This window comes from Zonotrichia leucophrys, chromosome 10 (genome assembly GCF_028769735.1).
Source record: "Zonotrichia leucophrys gambelii isolate GWCS_2022_RI chromosome 10, RI_Zleu_2.0, whole genome shotgun sequence".
In the NCBI taxonomy this organism is placed as follows: domain Eukaryota; kingdom Metazoa; phylum Chordata; class Aves; order Passeriformes; family Passerellidae; genus Zonotrichia; species Zonotrichia leucophrys.
The window spans coordinates 10,011,346-10,037,345 of record NC_088180.1 but is presented as its reverse complement, the minus strand read 5'-3'; the positions used below and the strand labels follow the sequence as shown (position 1 = coordinate 10,037,345).

At 40.7% G+C, this 26,000-nt stretch overlaps 1 protein-coding gene across 1 annotated transcript in view; it reads left to right on the top strand.

Moving 5' to 3' along the window:
* Positions 1-19,666, top strand: part of SECISBP2L (SECIS binding protein 2 like) — a 28,012-nt gene extending 8,346 nt beyond the window's left edge. The window contains exons 2-18 of the mRNA XM_064721892.1: positions 918-1,096; positions 1,632-1,956; positions 2,080-2,215; positions 2,602-2,831; positions 2,922-2,946; positions 3,661-3,776; positions 5,578-5,709; positions 6,241-6,324; positions 7,183-7,350; positions 7,502-7,643; positions 9,224-9,393; positions 10,493-10,625; positions 11,550-11,712; positions 12,407-12,627; positions 13,278-13,432; positions 13,899-14,118; positions 15,118-19,666. Coding sequence (XP_064577962.1) covers positions 918-1,096; positions 1,632-1,956; positions 2,080-2,215; positions 2,602-2,831; positions 2,922-2,946; positions 3,661-3,776; positions 5,578-5,709; positions 6,241-6,324; positions 7,183-7,350; positions 7,502-7,643; positions 9,224-9,393; positions 10,493-10,625; positions 11,550-11,712; positions 12,407-12,627; positions 13,278-13,432; positions 13,899-14,118; positions 15,118-15,791 — 3,273 coding nt within the window. The 3' untranslated portion in view covers positions 15,792-19,666. The remainder of the gene's footprint in view (positions 1-917; positions 1,097-1,631; positions 1,957-2,079; positions 2,216-2,601; positions 2,832-2,921; positions 2,947-3,660; positions 3,777-5,577; positions 5,710-6,240; positions 6,325-7,182; positions 7,351-7,501; positions 7,644-9,223; positions 9,394-10,492; positions 10,626-11,549; positions 11,713-12,406; positions 12,628-13,277; positions 13,433-13,898; positions 14,119-15,117) is intronic.
* The last annotated feature ends 6,334 nt before the right edge of the window (positions 19,667-26,000 follow it).

Here is a 26,000-nt window from a genome sequence, read left to right as displayed (position 1 = left end):
ATTTTATAGGCATATGGAAGGAAAAATGTTTGGAGCTCTTCTCTGCTTTAGAATAAATCTTCTTAGTATTTGGTACTCCATGAGGTAGTAATCTGAGACACATGTAATTAGGCTGAAATATTTGTACAAAAAAGAGATTATTTTCATCTGAATGTAAGTTATAGTGGAGTGTAGAATTTAAGGAGTCTTTGGTTCTGCAGTTGTTTTATTGACTACAACATTTTTCATTGTTTGAGTGTAAGAAGCTATGTTGTACAAAACCAAAAATGTGAGCGAAACTATCTTAAACTAAGGATACCTTTAGGATTGAGGGAGGTCCTTTTCTTTGAAAGCACAGTTGAAAACCTTTAATCATAATCTTAACACTTTAAAATGCATCCAAGTTGTGCATCTAGAGTGTGTGGGGAGGGTTCTTCTGTGGTGCATCATCTCTTAGCAGTTAAACTATGATTTAGTGCTGAAAAGTCTTTTTTATAATTGCCTGGAAACATGGTCAGTTCTGTAGAGCAGGCCAGCATTACTATATCTTCCATATGTTGGTTTCACTTCTGAAAGCCTACACAACTGTGCTCCACATGCAGTGCTAATTTGGTTTCGTTCTGTGCTCAGACTCATAGATCCTCTGCAGGATCTGGGCTTCAGTCCCTTTTCAATTAATTAGTGCTCGCATTGCAGTTGTAAAGGTTAACACAAATGCTAAATGTTAGTGATCTGTGTTACACCCTGCATTGATTGGAAGGATGCAATAAGCTCTTGCCAACTGTTTTCCACCTCTCTTGGTTTGCTGCAGAAATCCTGTAGCCTTGTCATCCGTTTGCCTGCTGTTCATGGTTCTTTGCGTACAACTTTATGAATCTAAATTTTCCCAAGCAATTTATGATTGTAGTTAATGAAGACATTGTTTCTTTTCTCTTAAGAATGTCAAGCTGTCAGCTGAAGTAGAACCATTTATTCCTCAGAAGAAGGGTCCAGAAACACTAATGATCCCAATGGCACTTCCTAACGACAGTGGAGGAATTAATGGCATGGAACCAACTCCAATCCCTAGCTACCTGATCACTTGCTATCCATTTGTACAGGAAAATCAATCCAACAGGTAAGAAGTGGTTGTGATCTTTGTGGAAGATGATCTGGTTTTAAATGGGTTTGAACTTGCAGGCTTGAGAAGAGTCAGTGATTGTGGGCTGTCTATTAAGGTTTTTGTTCACCACATTTAACCCTTCATGTATGAGGAGGAAGTTTCTCTGCCTTCAGTCTTTTACCTATATTCTTCCCTTTGCTTTTCTCTTATCATATTCTTTGTTGCCTTTTCTTTTTCTTGGCTATGAAGGTCTGGTACAAATCCCTCCCAAAGTTACCTGCTGTGCTCTTGGATCATCTAGGGCAGTCAGGATGGTTTTTTTGTCTGATTCTCTGAATGAAGCAAAGCTTTGGGTGTCCAGCTTGGGTCCTGCCATGGTGAAACATGGTGTGGTACTATGTACCTGATTCAGTATTATATGTAACTGTATCCAGTTTTCTTCACATAATTAGTGAAGAATATGTTGAGTTTAGGAACTTATTATAATAAGCTGTTATTTTTGAATAAGGCCTGAATTTTCTTTTTGTTTTTGTCTTTTTTTTTTTAATAGGCAGTTTCCATTATATAACAATGACATCAGATGGCAACAACCCAGCCCAAATCCTGCAGGACCATACCTTGCTTATCCTATAATATCTGCACAGCCGCCTGTTTCTACAGAATATACTTACTACCAGCTGATGCCAGCACCATGTGCTCAGGTCATGGGTTTCTATCATCCTTTCCCTACGCCCTATCCTGCACCCTTTCAAGCAGCAAGTGCTGTGGGTACAGTTACTGCAGAGTGCACTGAGCGTCCCAGCCCCTCAGGCCAGGTCTTTCCATTGTCCACTCAGCGGAGCAGAAGCACTAACAGGGGACCAGTCATTCAAAAAGTAAGTCTGCTTTTGAATAGGATAAGTAGAAGTGTATAAAAAGAAAATGTCTTTGCAAAGGAAGCACATATCTCATTTTTAATCAACTTTTTTTTTTGTGTTTGTGGCAATGTTTGAAAGCAGCAGCAGCAGCTACAGATGCACATAAAAAGTAAACGTCCTCCAGTGAAAAATGTTGCCACTCAGAAGGAGACCAGTTCATCAGGTCCTGAGAACAGATCAAAGATTGTTTTGTTGGTTGATGCATCACAGCAAACAGGTAATTTTATTTTTAAGTTCTGGGTGTATGAAATAACTAGAACTACGTGTCAGTTGTCATCTTTTCTAAAAGAGGGTGGACCTGATTCAGATGCAGCTTTTAAGAGAAGTCTTTGCAGTTCAAAAGGATAATGAAGAAAAGGTGCTGATGGTTGCAGATACCTTCTCAGTATGTCACCTTATATGTTGCAGTGACATGGTACTCCTGCAGAGACTTTGCCAACTCTTGAAGGAGTTTGTTATCAATAAAGTGGGACCTAGATGTAATTTGAATTCACTGCTGGTTTAATGCAAAGACTGACTCTTTATTTGTTTTTATGATGTGTAGCTTTTTCATGTCTCTTATGAATTCCTATACAATTATTTTTATTTTATTGTTTCTTGAAGACTTTCCTTCTGATATAGCCAATAAGTCACTTTCTGAGAGTGCCTCCACGATGCTTTGGAAGTCAAAAGGCAGGCGCAGGAGAACCTCTCACCCTGCTGCAGAGTCCTCCAGTGAGCAGGGAGCAAGTGAGGCAGACATTGACAGTGACAGTGGCTACTGCAGTCCCAAGCATGGCAATAACCAGGCTGCAGCTATGGCTTCAAGAAACACAGATTCATGTGCAATGAATGTATGTAAACATAACTGAGTAACTTAACTATATTTGTAGCCTACAGACTAATGAAAATTACTAAAAATAATTGGTTTTTTTCCTTTTCAGGTTGTAGAACCATCGATAAATACAAGTAAGCATTGCCTTGACTGGTGAGCTTTTTAAAATTTGGCTGGGTTGCATTCGTATTTTTGCTTTCCATACCTCTTATCTACTTGAGCATGCTGCTCTAACTGATCAGATACTTCTGAGGATGCATCTTTACTGTGATTTCCAACCACCTCCACTAAGACACCTGTTACTTGCTGAATGAACAAGTATATAGCTATCACTAATAATTTATTAACAGCTGCCTTTCTTTAATGGGTTTAAAAAAAAGCTAGAGACTCCAGTGGCAGCATTCAGACAAAGCTGTGCTTCTGTTTAGCTTGTCCTCAGGGGCTGCAGTAGTGGGTAGTAACAGAGCCAGGGAGTTCTTACTCTCTTATTTCAGAAGCACTGATACTTTTTAGAAGCTGTACATATACCATGAACAAATAGTTTGATTAGCCTGGAAATAGTAGGTGATACCAGGGACTGCTATTTATGACTGAACAGAAATAGATATGGATATGAACCTGAGATTTCCTTTCTCACTGCTTTGTGGGGATCAATTCTTGGCAGCTTGAATGTTCCACAAAGGTAACTGAGAATAGCTGCGGAAGTCAGTGTTGTCACAGGAGAATTAGACTTTCTCCAAGAACTTTATTTGTATCAGGACTGTGTTCCTGGCTCTGGTGGCATATGAATCATTATGATATGTTCTGGGTACTAATTCAGTTTTTCATAGATGGCACTTCTCTTTCAGCTGGTATAGGCTGGACTAATGTAAATTCCCAAGCAACTCAAAAAAAACCTTGGATTGAAAAAACTCCAACCTTTTCTAGAGGTGGAAGACAAGCTGAGCAAAGAAATAATCCACAGGTATGCTGCCAGTGGTTCTCAACTGAAGTATTTGGGGCTTTTTAAAATATGGAGAAATAAGGAATTCGGAGGGAATTATAAAATAAACATTCTGAAACTATGTAATGAAAACAGTATAGAAGTTAACCTTAAAGTCCAGTTGCACATTTGTTCGTTTCCACATTTCTAACTGGTCTGTTTTGTAAGTTAGCTCTATATCATATATATAGATCTATAAAATTTAATGTCCTTGACAGTTCTCTGCCTATAGCCTGTGCTTTATCTGTATCTGCCTAGGAAGAACATTGGATATATAAAGCAACCTGTGAAATGACGATAGTGTGGATGTGGAAAAGTTGGTTCAGTTTTTGACCCATTCACACCTCAGAAAAAAAAAATTCTCCAACTTTCTAAAGAAAGATTCTGATGTGTTGGTGAACTAGAATCCTGTGTTCTCACTCCTGTTGTCTTCAAAACTTTTTAAAATTTACATTAGCATACCATTTTTAAAACATTTTTTATTATTTCTTAATGGCTTAAAATTATTTTATTCTGAAGCTTGAATATCTTTCTGTGAGACTTCCTTCAGCTGGCAGAGGATTTCTCTTATTGGTATGTGAGGAGAATGGGGAAGGTTGTCTTCCTAATTTTGAGAGACTTTGCTGGGACAGGTGATCCAGAGGGGTGCAAAGAAAGCTGAAACATTTGTCTGTGTTTGAACATAGGTTTTGCTTGAATTCTGTTATTGCAGACAAGAAATCTGAGCTCCAAGTGGGAGCTTTGTATAAACGTGCCTGTTTGTGCAAACATATGTGAGCCAGCTTGGCCTGTTTAGGTTTTTAGATGGAATTCTTAAATTGTCTTGAATCTTCCTGTTTGGTAACTGTGGGTTTATTATAGAAAGAAGTTTGTGGATGCTTGTATCTGGCAGTGTAGCAGTTCTGAATCTTTTTATAACCTGCTGTCAAATCAGAGGCTTTGGAAGCCACTATTGTTAGTTTGTGGCATTGGGAGAGCAGGAAGAACCAGACTTTCTTTCATCCAGTCACAGTTTAGGCTCTAAATCTGGCAGCTCTTTTAGATATTTAAAAACAAAGCTGGCACAAAAAGTTTTAAATGAGGCTGCCTCAGCCAAATTCACTGTACCTCAAGGCAGAATTGTCCTAGAAACTATTTTCTGTTGAAACTAAATTGGTATGAGGTCTGTAGGAAATTTTCTGGAGAAACAGGTAAGTATAAAGGTGAAATTCAATTCATCCACTGGTTTTTGCCAACCACTTGCACATAGGTTCCCACCAACCTGTCACATAATAAACAGAAGAATGGTTATACCACTATGCTGCTGTCTCTGGCCTTTAGAGAATTGTGTGCATGGGCATTGTCATAAAAAATGTGTTGAAAAGGCAGTAACTGCATGCAGAATAATTATGTAGTGGGAGGAAGTTCTTTGGAGTGATCATGGTTACAGACAGTTCCTCAGGGTTCATGGCTGTTAGTCACCAGCAGCTCCTGAATTTTTTCATATTTGGCCAAAAGAAACCTTTTTATTTAAGTTACAAACCTGAAGATTAACTGTCTTGAGGGGCAGGAATAATGTGGTACTCTCTATAGAACTTCTGTGCAGGCTTTAAAGAAAAAGACAACCAAAAAACCACACCAGAAAGCCCCACAAAAGAAAAAATCCCCAACACCAAAGCACAATTTATCCTCTAGAAACTGTACCTAGTTGCTGATTAGCATGGATGAGACAGCTTTATGTGCATGCACATACATAACTTGAAATATTGAAATTACAAGATGCCAATCACAGTTTGTTTTTCAGTCTGGTTTCAGATGCAGAGACCACAGCACATCTTCAGAAAGAATGCAGAGTTTGCAGAAACGACACGAAAAACCTTCAGCTACGAGCCAGGGGAGCAGGGCAGAGCAGAGCCCTGAACCTCTGTATTTTGAGGTACTGGTGTATGAAAACCCTTTCACATAGTAGCAGTGCCAGTTGTGTGTGGAATAAGTGATGTTCTCAATGGGAACTTACAAAACATCTGGCTCCAAGAGGTGTACAGTCAAGGTCACGGATTTATTAGATGATCCTTGCAGTGTGTACACAAAGAGACTTGGATTTGGGTGTTGTGGAAAGTGCAGTAATAGAGAACACTGTGGTTGACAAATTAAATAAGCAGCCTTCAATTAACTTTTTCTGTTCACTTGTGAATAGAAATTGGTATGTTTGCTGGCTTATCCCCTCTGATTGTAATAGGATTTTTTACTCTAGTGTAAAAAAACAAAATTTTTCATTAAAAGTACTATTTGGATACACGAATGCTTTCTTAATTTTGCATTATTTTCTATTAGTGTCACATAATCCCTTCTAGTTTATGTGGGACTTAGGGATTCAATTTGTTTTCCTACTTTAAGCAGTTTCAGTTGATGCTTCTCAGGTGACTTTGGTTCCATCCTTTTTATTCTTAACTTCTGTATTGTTTAGGATGAAGATGAGTTTCCAGAGCTAAATAGTGACAATGGCAGCAGCAAAAGTAGTAGCATCCAACAGAAGATTTCACCCAAAGTTGTAAGTATTTATTTTCTTTTGCAAAGCATTGTGTTTTGAGACTATTCAGTTTGTGTAATTTTTTAGGAATCTCTGCTACAAGACTTACATTGCAGTAATTGTGATGATCTTGGGGTGTTTGTGTTACCAGCCTTGGATGCTAAGGAAGTACCAGTTAAAATAAGTAGTGAAGGGAACCCATCGTAAAAAAAAAAAAAAAAAAAAAAAAAAAAAAACCAAAAAAAAAAAAAAAAACCAACAACCCAACTTCAGGATTTTTCTCTTTTAATGAGATTGTAAGATACATGTAACAGACACTCAGTATCACAGACTGTCCCAGGCTGCATCATGATGCTTTCATGCAGACGTCTCTTAAAATTGTTAAATCTGCAAATATTTAGTAATGGTGTCAATTTTTCAAAATAATTACAGTTTGTAGATTTTTTAATTTCAATCTGCTTTAAGGCTGTGGAAGCAGTTGTTGGAAAGGTACTTTTTTTTTTAGTATGTGATCTACTTAAATATTTTGTTGCAGAACTGTGCCTATAGACTGCTTAATCTATTTGGCTGCTTTCCAGGAAAGTCAAGTCCTAAGTGAAAGCTTGGGGAGGGGAAAATTGTTTATTTAGTAATCAGATTGGAAGACCTTCTGAAGCCATCGTTGGAGCTAAATAGAATAGCTTTCCCAGACAAAAATGAAATATAAAGAAGTTTTATTAACTTGCTTATTAACTTGTGTCATCTAGCTGTAGTTAATTAGCATGTCATACTGGTAATCAAAACCTTGGGTGATTTGATTTCTGAAATGCCTCATATTTGGTAGTCTGTAGAGAAATGTCTTTTAACTGTGGCTTTTTTGCATTTTGTTTAAAATTCTAGTTGGATGACTTACCAGAGAATTCTCCAATCAATATAGTCCAAACTCCAATTCCCATTACAACCTCTGTACCAAAGCGTGCAAAAAGTCAGAAGAAGAAGGCCTTGGCTGCAGCACTTGCAACAGCTCAAGAGTATTCAGAGATAAGCATGGAACAGAAAAAACTTCAAGTGTGTAGCACCCTGCCCACCCCCAGCACTTGGTCAAGAGGAGGATTAGTTATCTGTTGCTCCTCTTAATCTCTAATAGCAGTAATCCTTTGTAAAGAATGTTGCAGGCACCGTTTCTTTGCATTTATTGTATGTGCTGTTCCTGTTGTAGGAGGCTTTATCTAAAGCAGCTGGAAAGAAGAGCAAGACCCCTGTTCAGCTGGATTTGGGGGACATGTTAGCAGCTCTTGAAAAGCAGCAGCAAGCAATGAAAGCTCGGCAGATCACCAACACCAGGCCTCTCTCATACACAGGTATTTCTGATGTGCCTGACAACATTTTGTGCCAACATGAATGTGATTGATCTGAGCATCTTCAATGTTTTTCTTTCTGTCAAGTTTTACCTGTTGAATATAAGTGTGATAAAAACCTGGGAAGATGATTTTTAATGCATTTCTCAATAAATTACTTGTGCTATCATCCTCTGAGCTGCTGTACACAGTGGTGAAAATCCATCTAGAGCTGAGGCTTTTAAGATCTGCTGTTCAAAACTCAGTTGTGTCCTGAGAGTAATTCAGTGCCGAAATGAATATGTGAAAGGAACATCTCTACTGCAGATGTTATAAAATACTCTTTGGAGGGGATACCTTTGGCTGTGATGTGGAGGGATATGTCACTAGGATATTCTTCCCATTTCTGCTGTTTATAGTTCAAGGTCTCCTGACTCAAGGCTTACTCAAATCAAATTTGTTTCTTAAGCTGTCCATTGTTTTTACCTTATGCTTTTATCATGCATAATGTCCAATGGCAATGAATTGTAACCTTACTACATCCTGTGTGGAGAAACTTTTCTTTCTGCTGTGTTTTTTTGGGATGGAGGTCAGTATTGGGATTTTTTGTGCTGTAACTCAAAATTTTGCTAGCTTTCACAGCCTTTGTATTACAAAGACTGAGTAGTCATTCCCTTCTTTCCTCTTCTGATCCCTAGATGTCTGTCCAGTCTCTGAGGAGTCCTAGTCTATTTAGTTATTTAATTCTGGAGGTATCTTTTCTGAGAATCCATATTTCTTTTTCTGTACCTTCATGTAGTTCTACTATTCTTTTAAAAATAAGATCAGACATACACAGATTAGGTTATAGTTCCATCATGAATGTATACAATGGCTTAATTATGCTTTTCTCCTATGTCTGTATCAACACAACATTAAATTAGCTTTTTTAATACTAGCTGCCAAATGCTGACTTGACATTTTTGTAATTACTTAAAACCCTGCCAGTCTGATTCCTAAACTCTTGTATGTAGCCTGGAGTCCATCATTATGCACATAGTTACCCTTTTCTTTCTGGTGTGTTGGTTCCTTTACCTGCTTTGAGTTTCAGCAGTGTTCAAACATTAATTCAAGTTGGCAAGGTTATATCAAACAAAGCTCAGCAAAGAACTGTTGGCATTTCCATTGGAGACAGCACTTGTTTTATTCTTTCTGGCAAAAGATCCACTTAACTACATGCTGCACTCTCTCATCTGTTTTGTCCTCTCACCTATTCAAGTCTTTAACAACTGAAAATCAACGTTTGGATAAATATTTGCAATTTATCTTACTATAGTCATCTAACTAATAAAGCTACGTGTGGTCATTTGAGAGAGACCCCTTACCATTTATTAAAATAATTCCTGGAATCCACAGTTTCCTAAAACATGAGGCTAAGTTGAAGAAAGCTTAAAACCATCTGGAAGCAACAATATCTGATGATGTAATTTTCCTGTCATTATGAACTGCTTTTTTTCCAAGGAAGGAAAATCTACTTAGAGAATTCATCAGTGGAAATTCTGAAAACAGTGTTGAAATAAAGCTGACATGGCTTTTGGTGAAACTAATATCTATCTTGTATTTAGTTGGCAGTGCCGCTCCCTTTCATACCAAAGAATCTGCCAGCAGAAAGTCCTTCACAAAGGGACAGCCCTCTATGGGTTGCCTTAATCCTTTGGATTCGACTGCCCCAAAAGTGAAGAGAGGAAAAGAGAGAGAGATTGCAAAACTGAAACGCCCTACAGCACTTAAAAAGGTAAAAATGAGCCAACCTTAGAGTGTTTTGAGCCACACTCATACTTCAAAAATAATATTAAAAAACCTCTGTTGTTTTCTTAGTTGAAGACTACTTGCCATGAGCATTGAGCAAGGGAATTATGAGCTTCTGCCTCCAGTTCTGTTAAATTGATGCTCTCTCCTTTGGATCTAGACATAGAACATAACTTTGATATCCACATAATCAGTTGAAGTTAATAAAAATGTATCTCAATACAGATTGCAAGGGTGTTTTCTTATTTTTACTACAGGCACCAGGACACATGGAAAAGCTTCCATAGTTTTTTCATGTGGCTGATTCCTAGTCTGTAGTGTAATTTAGTATGGCAACCTTAGTTTTTCTTACTCCTTTTTATAGAGATGGGTAAAGAATTTGAAGCAAACCCACAATTTTTGAGTAAGCTTAGAAATAATATTAATTACCTGTATATATCTGTAGTCACACAGTCATAAGCTAGATATGTGCAGAAGGAATAGGGTATGTATATGGAGATCAGAAGGTAAAATATAAAAAGTGACCCCTAAAAATGCTGGCCTTTTTCTGACTGGCCTGTGATCTGAGGTAGAGGAATTCACCTGTTCAGAAAAGTTTTCTAAACTCTTTGTTGTCAAGGCTTTTATGTTTTTGCTATTAAAAATGGTAGTAATACCAGTATATCCATGGCTACTTACCTTTGCACTTTCCTTTCTTGTATGGAAAGGGTTGTCTTTATTGAGGTGCTTCATGAAGATGATTGGTATGCCTGCATTAGGAATTCTTTCACAGGCATGGGGATGAGGAATTGTTAATGAGTGAATGTTATGTATCAGAAAGGAAGCTGTGAAAGTACTTAAACTACTGAAAGTACTATTTATGGAGAAGTGTGTGAGTATTGAGTATACCATCTGTAAAATGCTGCAGTGAAATACTCTTTGTAATCCAAGAGGAAACTTGAAACGATTTCCAGGATTTCTAACCTGGCATGAGTAGGAGGGCTCAAAACAATTTGCTTAACATTGTGATGTTCAGTGAAAGGGGTGTTTTTATTTACAGGTATATCTAACTTTCAGATGCTGACAGCTGTTGGTTTTGTTTCTAGATTATTTTGAAAGAGAGAGAAGAGAAGAAAGGCCGTTTATCAGCTGACCACAGCCTTCTGGGTTCTGATGAACAGAAAGAGGCTCATCTAAACCTGACTGCTGACCAGTCTCAGGAGCTGGCCTCTCAGGAAGGTTGGTCTCTGTCTCTAGATGCCCATCACTGCCCCTCAGCTATACTCATCTGCTTATTCTCATATTTCCACAATTGGCATAAGAAGAGAAACATAAAATATGTTTCTCTTCTTAGCTGTCCCTCACTTGTGGAAGGCTCAATACACTGTCAGTACATGATCTCCATACAGCATTTTAATTATCATCTCAAGTGGCTGTTCCCACCACATGTCAGAGTTGATAGTAGTTTTGATAAGCAAGCAAAATGTGGCTCTTGTCAACCATGCTGTGTTGATAACAGTACTTTTTGATGAACATACTGAAAGTTTTCCAGATATAGGAGTTGCAAACTGTAAATAGATTTTTCCAGTTTGTTGAACATGTAAATCAGCTGCAATTTCTGAATTGTCAGTTTGTAGCAGCAGGCCTGAGCAACTGAGAAGCTTCAGTGAATGTTCAATGTCTTCAATGTGTTTGGGGCAGTGGGAGTGGGGGAAGGAGGTGTCTGTCAGAATTCTGCATGTGCTGCTTCATAACTTTTTCTTCTGAATGGACCTGTCTGACTAGAGTGGGAAAATCCCAGATGTTTTAGGAATAAGTTAGAGTATTTTATATATATAAATAGTAAGGAATTATTTGGAGAAGTAATAACATTTAAACAGGTTTTTTCTTCTGTTTTATCAAGTTCCTAAAGTAAGCTCAAGATATTTTTTAATGAATATTCAAATACTGCTTATTTATCCAGTCCATGCTAAGTGGTGGATGTTTGTTCAGTTTTTTTCCCCTTTTCCCTACCCCTCCAGAAGGGGAGGGAAGAATAATGCTTAGTGTTTCCAAAATGGAATTTGGAGAAAGTAAGGGAGTGATAACACAAGAAATGTGGTTCTGTTTCTTTTACATTAAAAATGTATTTGTATTTTGTAATGTTGAAAAATTGCCTTTCAGAAACTGGTCTGAGTATGCCTAGTGATACTTCACTTTCTCCAGCAAGTCAGAATTCTCCATACTGCATGACCCCAGTGTCACAGGGTTCACCTGCTAGTTCTGGAATAGGCAGTCCAATGGCATCTTCTGCAATAACCAAAATTCACAGCAAGAGATTCAGAGAGTAAGAGTTTTGCTTTTTTTATATAAATTCAAGGCTTGCACTTCAGTCACCCTTGTGTTTCAAGTGTGGGTAGATTTAGTAGACTTAAGAGCTTAATGAACATAAGCTTCCCTTTCAGAAATAGAAGGTTCTGCAAGTATTTTATTTTTTCCCCCTAAATGGATTGCTTGTGTTTGCACACAAATGTGTGTATAGATGAACAAACACTCACTTGAGACGTTCTTTCGTTGCCACAGGAAATAAGCAAGGTTGGGAGTCTTCTCTGCAAAATATTTTTTGAAGGAAGGCTCTGTATGCTTTGAATGGGAAAGGAAGGAATACTTAGGAATGCTTAAAATACTGTAATAGTACCTCTTAATGTGTTAGGGCTTTTTTATTAATGTATCTTTGTAATGTACTAAATTAAGTAGAGGAAAATACTTGTGGCACTTACTGCAGTATTTGTTTGTATTTTTAATATTTTTGATTGGCTTCTTGAAGTAAGGGATATCACTACAAATATTTTATGGATGTGTTTTTAACTTACAGTTTGCAGTCTGATTTCTAAATCCTTTTAGTGACTTCGGTAAAAGCTAAATAACTGTTCTGAGGAAGTAAAATTATTTTCATTTGCAAAAAGGCTGGGTGAAACATTGGTTATGCTAGCATTTGTGAAGTAGCAATGCTGACACTCCTCAATGTTTTGAATTGACAGATACTGTAACCAAGTTCTAAGTAAAGAAATAGATGAGTGTGTGACTCTGCTATTGCAAGAGCTTGTCAGCTTCCAGGAGCGGATTTACCAAAAGGATCCCACGAGAGCCAAAGCCAGGAGGAGACTCGTCATGGGGTTACGCGAGGTTACAAAACACATGAAGCTAAACAAGATCAAGTGTGTCATCATATCCCCCAACTGTGAAAAAATTCAGTCAAAAGGTATAAATGATAAAAACAAGTGGTGCACTTGGCTCTTTACAGTTTTCTTGTGCTGATTAAATGTGTTAATTAGCAAGGTTAGAAGCATTTGTTATTATGCATGATGTAACATTCCAGACTCCAACTGGGTAATTGCCATTCCACATTTATTCCTTTCTGTTCTGTTCTGGAAGAAACTTGTTCATGAGGGTGAAAAACTTCAAGAAGAATAGGTATTGTGGAATTGAAATTTATTCTGTGTGTTACTTCATTCTGTGTTCAGTACACCTTGCAGAGAGTTCTGGGCTCTCGGTGCTTTTTAGGAAGGTTCCTTGAGAAGAATGTGATTGTTAGTTAGCCAACCAAAGCATTTTGCCACTAACAGAAGTATAAACAGAGGCTTCCTGAGATAGGAGAATAGCAAAGCTCTCTTAAGAAATGACCTGTGAAACTCTGGTTTGTGTGCAGGACTAATAGAGAATACAGAATATCACCTTCATCTCTACTCATTCACTACCCTTGAAATGTATTGTGTGTTATCTCTGGGACATAGGAGCTGCTGATGTGTGCATTGAAGTTCTACTGGCTAATTGCAGTGGATTAGAGAATTGTGTAGTGCCATATGATGACTTCAAATGACTAGATATCTATTTAAAATTGCTTTCTTCAAGGTGGACTAGATGAAGCTCTCTATAATGTCATAGCCATGGCACGGGAACAAGAAATTCCGTTTGTGTTTGCTCTGGGCCGCAAGGCCCTTGGCCGCTGTGTGAACAAGCTGGTTCCTGTCAGTGTTGTGGGCATCTTCAACTACTCAGGGGCTGAGGTGAGTCATTCCAATCACACAAGTGGCTGGAGTCAACAATTATCTAGTAAAGGATTGGTTTGGCATTGGAGCACACCTAATACACCTTTGATAATAACCCTGAGCTCATCTATATTATGGTGTCTTTTCTTTGAAATTCAGTTTTATGGTACTGAGAGACTGTGCTAAAACACTTTGGTCAAATCTCATAGTAGATTTTAAACAGACTTAAACTGTAATATGAAATTCTCTGGAAGGCTTAAGAATGTTAGAAAACGAGTATTCTAAAGTATGGCCATCTCCTTAAAGTTACATAAACCTGGAGTGATGTTTTTATTATTTAATACAGAGAGGAACTAATTCTTAGTTCAAGTTGAGGTATTTGGTGCTAATCTTGAGGTTGATATGTGGTAAACCTTGGACTGAAAGGCATAAAGTGAAAACTGTTAGTAAGAACTACTGCTGATAAAACTGCCTTTGTACTTAGGATCTGTTTAATAAGCTGGTATCCCTGACTGAAGAGGCCAGGAAAGCCTACAGGGACATGGTGGCTGCAATGGAGCAGGAACAGGCAGAAGAGGCCTTGAAGAACGTCAAGAAAGCCCCACATCACATGGGCCATTCTCGTAACCCTTCTGCAGCCAGTGCTATCTCCTTCTGCAGTGTTATTTCTGAACCCATCTCTGAGGTCAATGAGAAAGAATATGGTAAGTCCCTCAAAGCTTACCTTTGGAAATAGAAGCTGGGGTTTTCCAAATGATGTTTGTTGTGAAATGTAGCTGAAGATGCAATCCTTCTTCCTAATTTACAGTATTCTACAGTGTCCAGGGATAAGAAGAGATCAGCTAGATTTCAGTAAATTTCATAAGTAATTCTTTCCCTGAAAAAATATAGGAAACAATAATTTCCATCCTCAGGAGTGTTATAGGTATCTAAGATCAGGGTAGGTGGCTTCTCCAGTTGTATTGAACTGTTCTGTTGAACAGAACAGAGTTGTTCTGTTATTGAACATATCTTGATCATATGACTGAGGAAGAACTGATGGCAGCAGGAACTAAAATATGAGGTCTCTGAAGATAGGACATGTTTAATGTAGCTTACATTTTTAAACTTGAGATGGCAGTGAGTGATTCAGCTGTGAGCAAAGGAGAGTTCATTTATCCAGTTGCTTAAGCCCAGATGAAAAAGAATATAAAAGGGAGACTACTTGTTAGAGTCAAAAGCCTTCTTTTTTGATTCTGAGAGTGAATTAAAGAGGATGTTGTCTTTTTTAGTGAGTTCTTTTTTGTGGTATCTTAAATTCATTTCAGGAGTTAAGTGTTTTATAAAAAATCATTAAATAATAACTTAAGATGGTGGCAATTTTCTTCTTTTAATTTATACTTGAGAGTATAAAAAGAGTAGCCTCTTTGAATATTCCTAGTACTACATTTGGTGTTTACACAGGAAACTAAGTGGCACAAACTTTCAACTTTGTAATGTCTGCTTTAGAGTACGGTAAAAACCCAAAGTTATTCACAGCTCTTTCTGTTGTCTCTCCTTTTCCCTTCTTCCTCTTTTTTCTAGTAGAAATGTTTCTAGAAAGCATAGAATAATATTAATATTAGCTCATTTTGCTATTTAGGCTGTTGTTGCATGCTCAGGAGAGATATTTTTATGTACAAGGAATTAATGTTTCCTACTTCAACTTCTTTCAAAATTTGTAGAAACAAACTGGAGAAATATGGTGGAAACATCTGATGGGCTAGAGACCTCTGAAAATGAGAGAGAATCTGTGTGCAAGGCTGCAGTACCAGAAAAGGCTGGCAATGGCCAAATGGAAAAAACCACTCTTAATAAACAACCACCTCTGGCTACAACTGGCACTACCTCAGCAACGAATCACGGGAAATCCACCCCAGGTGACAAAGATGAGGTGAAACCAGATGACAACCTGGAATGGGCCTCACAGCAGAGTACAGAAACAGGATCCCTGGATGGCAGCTGCCGAGACCTTCTGAATTCCTCCATGACCAGTACCACCAGTACCCTTGTGCCAGGAATGCTGGAAGAGGAGGAGGAAGAGGAAGATGACGATGATGAGGATTATGCCCACGAACCAATTTCTGTAGAAGTTCAGCTTAATAGCAGAATTGAATCTTGGGTTTCAGAGACCCAGAGAACTATGGAGACGCTGCAGCTCGGGAAGACCCTTAGTGGTGCTGAGGAAGACAATGCTGAGCAAAGTGAGGAGGAAGAAATGGAGACCTCAGAGCAGGCTGATCCTGGCACTGATGGGGAGGAATGGACAAATGATAAGCACGCAAGTAACACTCAACATAAACCCACCATCTGCAGTTCTTTGAACAAAGAACACACAGATTCCATCTACATGCCGTAAAAATAAGCAGGAACTCAGGAACTTTTTAGAAACTATAGTAAAACTAACTGTTGTAAAGGTTGCAGCCATTATTCCATATGCTTCATCTCAACATTTTGCACTGTTAAACATTTAATACTTGTATTTAATTCACAACAATATTTTTGTAGCTGTCTGTTACTTTTTTGATTTAAAAACGATCTTAGCTCTTAATCAGTATTGATTTCCCAGATTAGAAACTGTGTGGAAAAGTTGTCAGTAAGCATTCATTTGATGTTTTGTAAAAGGAAACATCTTGTAACTGACCAGTTTTAAGAAAAATTCTTTCAAGTTGTGACTCTTAAGCTTATTTTCAAACAGGTAGCCTACATTAACACTGACAAATGACCAGCAGTTCATGTTGGTGGTGTGGTGTTATACTAGGCCTGTCAGTGTATTTGGCCATGACTTTCTAATTCTATCTAGAAATAAAAAGAAAATTTTGATTCTCTTTCATGAAAAGCTAGAAGAAGCCATTTGCAATCTTAATGAGAATTAAATAGTAGAGAAATTGTGTGTGATTCTTATGCTAAGATAGATGCAGCTTTTTAGTTCATCTTGGTGAATGCATCATTAAAAAGCTGCTGATAGCTGAAATGGTTACAATAAGCTATAATAACTTTGATTCCAGAAAAACTTTAAACCAGAGGGATGCAATTAATGTTTTGCAGGTTTTCTTTACAAGGTAGAAATATTGCATTAAAAAAAAAAAAAAACAAAACAGGAAAGAAAACAAAAAATGCCCCATTCTCTCTGCAGTTGCTGTCTGCCAAACCACACTAGTGACTCATTAACCATAATCCCTATTCAGGGCTTTTAGTAAACTGATGACTTCCTCTCTCTCCTGTCACTTACCTCAGGAATGCTGTTTTGCATTTTGTATTCTGCATAACACTGCAAAAAGCAAGAATAATCCTTTAACAGCAAGTGTGAATGATGTGGTGGCTATCTCTGCCTTCACCTGCATGCTGTGATCCTGGCCAGGATGGATCTGAAGAGCTGCTGCTGAAAACGTGACCTCTCTGTCTCCTCTTGCAGTTGTAACAGCTTTAGGAGTTGACCTCTAGATAGAGAAGAAAGTAGTTATTCCAGGACATGAGGAAGTGCCCTGTAGTTTGGGGAAGTATTTCAGTGGTGCAGAGGTAAAAGAAACAAAAATATGCCCTTTCTGAAACATACCTGTTCCTAGAGAATTGTTCCATGTTCTGTTCTGAATACTGAAGTGAAATGCATTAACTGGTGATGAATTTGTTTCAGACTGAGGATGGAGGGTGTGTCTAAACCTTGCACGTCAGGAGTCTGTTTTCCATCCTTGGTATTGGCAAGGGATATCCTGAAACTGCCAGCAGCAGGAGCTTCACCACAGGGGTAGCCAAAGAGTAACTCACGTGAATAACACTTTCGTAGCAAACATGTTTCTTTTAATTTCACTTAATTTTTTTGATCACTTGTATCAAAATGCATGAAAAGCCTCTGGGTAGGCTGAAAACCACAGGAAACTGAAATTAGCTGAGTTGGGTGTTCAGTCCACACTTAGGAACATGGGACCAATGTTTATAGCAGTAGTGATGCTGGTGTTTTAAGTTGCACTGGGAAAATAAGACTCCAGGTTTAGAAGTCATCTAGCCCTGGGTTTTTGGATGCTAATGAGAATAATAGAAACTGTGTATTATGTAAATAATGCTTTGATAGCTCTAGGCATAGCAAATGCTATGTAGATAAGCAGTAGAGAGCTGCTGTGACAACTGGCTGTTGTGTCACGTTCTTAGCTCCTTAGTGTAATCCTCCTAGGTGTAGAACAGGCACTTCATAGGAAAACAAGGACTAAGGAATGATGCCTCCTGAATGTTAAACCTTTTACTGTCCCCATGGCAGATTTCTACTGTCTGTATGTTTTAAGAGTTTTTGCTTTAGGACATGACAGGTGTTTGAACTGCTGACAAGCAAAACTTGCCCTTGGATGTGTAAGCACATCTCGGCACAGGTGAGATGAGTGCATACACTGAGGGCAAAACTTTGCCAGAACATCAAAAAACAAAGGTGTTTGTAGTTTCTCCTTGAGCTTTTTCAGTGCCAGTGATTCAAATAACTTTTGATCTTGAAGTATTAACATCAGAGGCGCATCTTTTTATATGTCTTTCTGAACTTGGACTGTCATTTTAAAGTTTTCTGACATTTATATCAAAGAAGTCTTGTAATATTCAGCCCACTATTTAACTGCAATTTTGCTACAAGTTTAATAGAGTTCTTGAAAGTGGTACAGCACTTATAATTATATTTCAATTTGCCAGCAAATAAGGAACTAGTTTCTTTTTAAAATGTGGCAGATCACCCTTAGGGGAGCAAACTGAAACTGAGTAAAGAAAACTGGGTTTAGTGCTTCCTTTTTGATAAGCTGGGAATAAGCAATAACTGTAAGAATGAAATTGCAATTGCTTTGGGAGTGATCCATTTGCATCGGAAATTAGGGAAGTTCCTTGCCACTTGAAGCACTTATGGAGAGTATCTCACTGTGGTAATTTTGGTTCTATTATCAGCAGAATTTAAGAAAAAAGCATACAAATGTTCTACAATACCATGATTTTTTTAAAAAGTAGTTGAATTTCTATTTCAGTGTAAAAGTGTGCAGTTTATACAGGTTGTTACTGTCCCCATGAAAAGATGTTTCTGTAGTTATAGGTGTATAGATATTTTTGTTGTGAAAATAATTATTTGGGAAACAAATCTACTTTTCTTAAGGCATTGTTTATAGAAATGATTTCACCACTTACTTTATCTGGTAAAATCAAAAATAATGTATCTGTGGTAGGGGTAGGGATCTTTAAAACTCATAGAGGTGGCTATGTATACAACCTATTTATATAAATACTCTTAAGTGTCTCTGTCAATAATAAAACATGGATTACAAATCTGTAAAAGGGAAAAATTCTGAAGAACTTCAGTCCTTAGTTGGACCAAGTAGCAATGTCTGATTAAGGCCAAGGCCCTGATCCTGCTCACACATACTTTGGAGTGTTAGTGCCACTGGCTTAAACTGGTGGCCTGTTTATCTGCTTAAGTTGTGTGCAGGCTGTTGTAGGATTGGAGCTGAACAGTGACAGATAGTATTGACCTGTGTTTTAAAAATTCATTATAGAAAATGTTCAGTAATGCACTTGTTGGTGTTCTTCTGGTAAAGCTAAGAGGTGTCTTTATGGGTGGGTGGGAGCTTACACAATGTGGTTCTGTCCAGTTCTTTAACACAAGCTTAAATTTTAATAATGTTACTTTAAATATGTATGTAAAAAAGTATTATTGTTTGAAAAGCTGCTGTTGCTGAAACTGTCACTTAGTAATTCTTGTGAAGTTGTGCCAACTAATGAAACTGTTCAGATGATTTCAGTGTCAGCCATTTAAAAATTAGACATGGCAATTTGTTAACAGAACAAAACCCAGCAGAAACAAGCCATAGAAACCAGGAACAGGGGGCTCACCCTGCCACACACAAGGAAACATGAGAATGTCTGACCCAAAACTTCCTCACCAATGAATGCTAATGCTGAAAGTAGAAACCCAGTTGGCACAGCCCACGTTCTAAATGTTCATCAATAGTTCATATAATTTACTTTTTAAATAGATTCTAATAAGGAAAGCTGTTTAATCTTCAATGTCTTAAAATTTATAGTAATATTTAGGTTAAAGTAGTAGAAAAAACATTATAAAATACAATATGAAGGGGTTTGTTCCATTTCTTTTTTGCTGTATGAAGGATAACTGTTCTGTCTACCGTACTTTTTGGAGTAATAACAGCTTTTTTGCACTATGTAAATACTAGTGGGGATTCTTGCATAACTAATAAAAATGATTGTAGAAATTTATGGCTTTATTCCAGTGCTGTGTTTGTTCAGGACTCTGTGGTGCTGAGGTGGGACAGGTGTGTGTCACACTGCGGCCACAGGGTGGAGGAGCCGTGTGGTGGCACTGGGGGTGACACCGAGTGGGAGTGGCTGAGGCAGAAAGCAGGGTGAGCAGAGGGCTCTTCACATGGATCCCAGCCCTCTGTTGTCACCCACCGTGTCACTGACAGAAAAACCCACCCTGCTTCAGAGGCCCTGGGACTGAAGCAGGTCCACAATATTGAGTTGGAAACAATGTTTTACTTAAGAGGAAATGGGCAAGGATAAGCACAGGTACTTCCAAAAGCTGGGATTTCTCTCATACTCTACTGGATGAGAACTTGAGTTGATCTGCCTTTATTGTTGGAGAGATGGATGAAGTCACATCTGGAAAATAACTTAAGTTCCCTGCATGTTGTCCCCTGTTTAACTACTCACACCTCTGTGTCAGTAACAGTGACCTGTAACAGTGTCATTACCTGGGCTGCAGCTCCCACATGTGAAAATACCTATAGCAGTTCAAAAAGGATCAAGCTTTGTCCTGTAATTCTGAAGTTTCTCTTTATGTACCTGAACTTCATGTTTCAGTTCTGTTATTGCAGTTGTCTTCTGGTGGAAGTGCTTCTGTTACAAACCTCACTTTGGAGGTTCTGTGACTTGCAGTCAGAATTACTCCAGCAATTACTCCTCTCGTCTGGGGTCAGCCTCTGTCTTCTCTACCTGATAGGAGTTTGGAAAGTACAAGAAAATGTGGGTGGCACAGTGTGACCTGTGCTATGGAAATGACCAAAAATTAGTTACCCTTATGCCTTTACAAACTGAATTTTTTTACTCCCTCTTCATTTCTTTGCCATTTAAGAAACACTAACGTTGAGCAAATTTCCTTGCCTCTGGTGAGTTTTTAAGTGGTGCTTTGCACTTTTGCACATACCAAAAAGGCACCACAAGAAAATAATTGCTCCTGCTAAATTCCTTCAGGCAGCACTGCCCTGCCTGTGCTCCCACAGCAGCATGGGCTCTCCAATACCAGGCTTGTAGGGATGGGGCTGGAATTTTCTGAATCTGTGTCCACGAGGTATGGAAAGACCCCAGTCAGTCAAACTGCACTAAGCAAAAAGGACAGCTCCTTGGACTTGCTTTTAGATTTTTGGGATCATTGTGAATAAACACAGGGCTTTATTAATTTTTTGTTTGTTTATTGTTGTGGGATTTTTTTTTTTTTAAGTGCTACTGGGCAAAACCAACCCATCCCAGAGGAGCTGCTGCCAGCTGCAGGCTCTTTACCTCAGGGGCTCTTCTATGAGTTAGCAGGTGCAGGGGAAGCTGAGCTGGAATGCACTTGCTGGGCCCAGCTGCAGCCCCAGCGTGCTCCAGGCTGGTGAAGGAGTTTTTTCCAGGGAGCCTGGGGAGCTCCCACACGAGGCAGAGGCGTGGGGGCTCTGTCTGGGCGCCAGGGGAACACCCAGCTCTCTCCTGTGGTGGGCAATTACTCCTCGGTGAGCAATGAGGAATTTAATCATCATGTAAGGCTGATAACAGACTTGTTCCTCTGCAAAGGGAAATGGGAGAGGGGCCCTGGGATGGACTGCATGTCCCACACTTATCTGTGTGCAGCTCTGTTTGGCTTTGGCTTCCTCAGGAGACTCTGGAGGTGCAGCAGCACTGCTCACACCCACAGCAATTCAGTCTGTGTTTACAGGGAAAGTTAATGTGTGTCCACACCAAACGTAAAACAACTTCAGCCTTCTGTAAGGCTTTGTACTTTTGTAGGCTTCGTTTCTTGCAGTTATAAAGCAATAATAAATGTTGTCACTCAAAACCTTTGGGGGTTTTGTACAGTTTTTGAAAAAATTGTAGCAAAAGTCTTCCTGTTAAGTGGCATCTCTCAGGGAAAGGAACCCTAAATGTATGTTTATCACATTAAACTCCTTATAATGCTTTTCCTGCAAGTGAAGGTCACGTTTTCAGATGCATTCTGCCCAAGAGTGCTGTTTCAAGGTCTTGGGGACTTCCTGCCTGCAGGTGTGATGGTGTCTCTTCTGTCATTGATTGTCTTGAGTGATAGGTAAGCACCAGAGAAGTGAGGATGCTTGGCAAAAAAAAAAAAAAAAAAAAATATATAAAGCAAGAAGCAGCTCTTGGAAAGTTTTCGTTATGGAGGAATATTGACCCTAGAGGAAGAGAGCAAATTAACAAAAAGAAGTGATTGGAAATGCCCCCATGTCAAGGTTTACTTTCTGATTTTTTCCAAGTTAAAGGCAATGACCAAGTATAGAAGTGGCAGATGCTGAACAAGGGTACTTCCTTCAGTGTTTCCTTGGGTCTCCTCTGCACACCAGGAGACACTGGGAAAATTCAACCCTGTGTGGGATTTATTATTTCTAATATGGGCTAGAGGATTGCCCTACAAAAATACAGCTTTAAAGATAATTGCAGGAAAGGATGGTTCCCTGCCTGCTACCACGAGGATACCAAGCCCTGTGATGACACTAAAGCATGACTGCTCCCAGCTTCCTTTGGAGCTGACTGGTTTGGTGATGCTGTTGCTGAAATTTGTTTCATGTGGTGGGTTATTCTGTTGAGAGGAAGCTTTAGGCTGCTTTGGGCTGAAATTTCTCTTTTTATTCCTCCTGCAGTGGGCTGTGTTCAGATTTGGATCCAGTCATTAGACTCTTAGTGTGCTCTCTGAGGACTTTATGCACCAGATGCCAGGTGATGCTGGGTTTTGCTCATGGGCACTCAGCCTCCTTGCAAGCAGTGCTGAGGGAGCCCAGCAAGTGCTGCTGACTGTACCTTTGGGCTCTCAGTCTGCAGATCCCTTCAGGAAGCAGTGGTTAGGGCAGTGTGGTGTTTTCTGATGTGCAGCAGCTCTCACGAGCTCTTCTGTCTTGGAGATGGGACAGCTGCAGCACCGGTGCCCCGTGCTGTGCTCTCCTCCCGTGCTCAGCTCTCACTGTTTATGTTTGATGGCTGCTTTCCCTCAGAGCTCCAAGGCCTGGCTCTGTGCTGGCTCTTGAGCAGCCTTTAGGCTGGATTTTGGGCTTTTGCACAGGACTCTCCATCTCATTTCTGTTCCCCTGAGCTCTGGGACTGTCCTGGGGGAAAGGACAACAAAGCCCAGCAGTGTTTGAAGGAGGAGGGGAGGAGGTGGTGGTCCTGCCAGGCAAAGAGGATGTAAAACCAGAGGGCATGGAGCACATCCAGCTCAGCCCTGTTGCACAGCAGGCTCGGTCCTTCCATGCATCCTGCTGGGTGTGAGCTTTGCCCAGGTGGAGCTGCCCTGTCCCACTGCTGTCTCAGAGCTGCAGTTTTGGAGAGAGCAATGTTACTGTGGCTGCTGAAACTGGGCTGAGCTAAACACAGCCTGGTGCCCAAGAAGGGAAATTGCTACTTGACTTTTTCACCCTAGATTTCTGGGATTAGCTAGAATAGGACAGAATCACTGATAGTCTAATCTCTGATTTTTGTATCTAGGGCCCTGTCTTTGTCCTCCTCAAACCCAGTAGCTCTGATCCCTGTGTTTTCAGCACAAGCAAACCCTCTTGGACTCTCCTGGAAAGTAGGAGGGGCTGCAGTTGTCAAACACACTTGGTTTTATCTCATTCAGAACAATGGATGGGAGATACAACAGTGAGAATGATTCAATGTGGGGGAAAAGAAATTTCTCTCAATTGAAATAAAACAGTTTGTGTGTGTGACTTTCTCTAGTGAAAATAAACTGCTTCAGGCTTCCCAGAGGTGGCTGCCACCATATTGCTACCTGCCACGGGATTTTCCTGCCATTCTGTAACAATTTGCTGATTTCTGCCAGGATCAGCCAGGCATGTCAATGAGGAAGTAAGGCAGATCAGCTCGGTGCACCTCAGCATGAGTTGACTCTGCTGTTGCTATTTATAAAGGGAAAAAAGTCCCTTGGTTAGTCCATACTCTAACAGAAAGGCCAGGCTCTGATGCACGGGTTGCAAGCAGCATGTAAAGGCTTCCTCTGGGCTCCTGCGAGAGGCAGCTGCTGGCGGGGTGTGCTCTGCAGGTGTGCGACAGCGCTCCTGCCCTGCGTGCTGCCCCCTCACTCCTCAATGTGAGACTGCAGGGCCGGGCTGGGCCCAGATGGGATGGGCCGGGCTGCCTGCTGCTCTCCTGCCCTCTGCTCTCCTCTCAGCTGGTCTCCAGCTCACTGCGAACTCTCCCGCCCCCAGCGAGTGCTGAGTGCCCCGCACTGAAGGAGCAGGTGGGGTGGTGCCATTAGGACGAGCCCTGATTCCACAGCCCCAGATCTGAAACGGAGCCACTGCCACAGGTGCCCGAGGCTCCAGGCTGATACTGCTGCTCCAGCCAGAGCAGCTGCCTGTGCTGATGCTGGGGCTGTGGCTGCTGCTGCCTTGCCTCCTGCTCTGCAGCTCTTTGAGGGTGTCAGCAGTGGCTGGAGCTGCTTCGCTGCCCCAGCCCTGTGCTTACACCTCCTGTCCCCTCTGGCAGTGCCTGCCTGGGGCTGCTCACAGCAGGCTCTCCTGCAGCATCTTTGAGGCTGAGAGGCTGCTTGGGGCTGTAACAGGGGGTGCTGGAGGGCTGGGGTGAGATGGGTAACAGAGATTGAGGCAGAGGTTTCAGCTGTGCACCATTAGGGCATTCCCATGTGTGGCACAGCCCTTGGTCAGCAGCCATGGGAGGGGAAAAATGGTTTTTCCCTGTGTCCTGCTGGGGCAGCAGCAGGGGTGGGCAGAGCTGGGAGGGTGAGGAGCCCTGAACACAGTGAGCAACAGGGAACTCAAGCTGTGAGCAAGAAACACAGGCTCCTTTTAGACAAGGCTGTAGGCTCACTTTCACCAGTGCTTAAAGGAGCTTTGTTCTCTGTGCTGGTTAGAGGCTGATTTCCCAGTATCTTAAACAGAAATCTTGTTTTAGCCTTGAAAAAAAAAGCTTTTTAATTTATAAAGGCATGGCATTTTTCTTTTCCCTGCTCTCCCTCCCCACAATGGCTGGTATTGCTTGGACAATGCTGCTCTTTGCAGCCTTGTCCAAGGGGGTTCTGCTCTGAGCTTGTATTTCCTGATCACTGCTGAAAGCAGAGCTTGTCACAATTGCATTTTTCTCTGGAACCTGCAGTAAAACACCAGCCATTCTTCACCTCCCACACTGTGATCACACTTGCTGGTGCCTGTGAGCAGAGAAATGCTGATTGAAGTGCCAGCCTCCCTTGTGTCTCTGGAGAAGCCACCCTGAGCCCCCTGGCACCCTGAGAGGGCAGCAAGGCTTTGGCCATGGGGTAGCAGATGCTGGTGCCGTGCAGGGCTCCAGACACAGCTCATGGGGGACTGTGAAGGACAGGCTGCTGCATTACTGTTTCTTTTTCTTGAAAATGTCCCCTTTCACCTCACAGGTTTAAAGCCTGCCCCATTAACCCTTTTCACCTGCCAGCTCCTGTTAGCTGCAGTGGGACATGGAGGGGATTGCAGCTCCTGCAGGCCCAGCAGGGACCCCACTGCCCATTTTGTCACTCACACAGGCAAAGAAGGCTCAAATCACCTCCTGAGGAAGAATCAGCAGGCAGGCTCAGGAGATGAGGACCTAATGCACAGGGGAGTGTCCTGGTCACCAAGTCATACTCTCCTGGTGCTGTCATCTATGCCAAGGGGCTGCTGTAAGGCAAGGAGACCCTTGCTGTGTGCTCAGAGACAAGGTAGGAAGGATGCTAGGGCTGATCTTGCATGAAGAGGAAATTTGGCTTGTCTCTTTGCACGTGTTTCATGGCAGTAGAGAGAAGGCAAATCTGGGAGGTTCCCCAGTATGGAAGCTTGGGGCATCAGCGTCTCCCAGAATGCTGATCCTCCATGGGAAGCACAGTTTGCACTCCCCTCCTCATCACCAGTGTGGGCCCCATGGCCTCTCCATCCCAGTTTTCCTTCCAGCCATGTTGATGTCATGTTTAGCATGGCACTGAAATGAAAGAAAAATGCTCATGCCAGGAGAGATTCTGTGCTTTATGTACAATCAGTAGTGCTGCTAGTCACTTCTGAAATTTCTGTTCCTTTGTGCTGAAAGCCATCATTAAAGCTTCATGAGAAATTAGTAATTCTTTGTAACTTGTGGCTGGTCCAGGTTTTGCCTTTGAGTTTGATTTTGTGAGCAGTCTGAGCCATTCTCACCAAAATGGGCTCATTCGAAGCAGCCACTGCCCCTTTGAGCCACATTTCACTAAAAGAGTTTGGACTGGCTTTTTCTCCTCTACTTTACTGTGGCAACTATTGCATCTCTAGGATTAACAGCAGCTTTCACACAGGGGTAAAACCAGGGAATGGCTGCGATGAGGCTTCTCTCT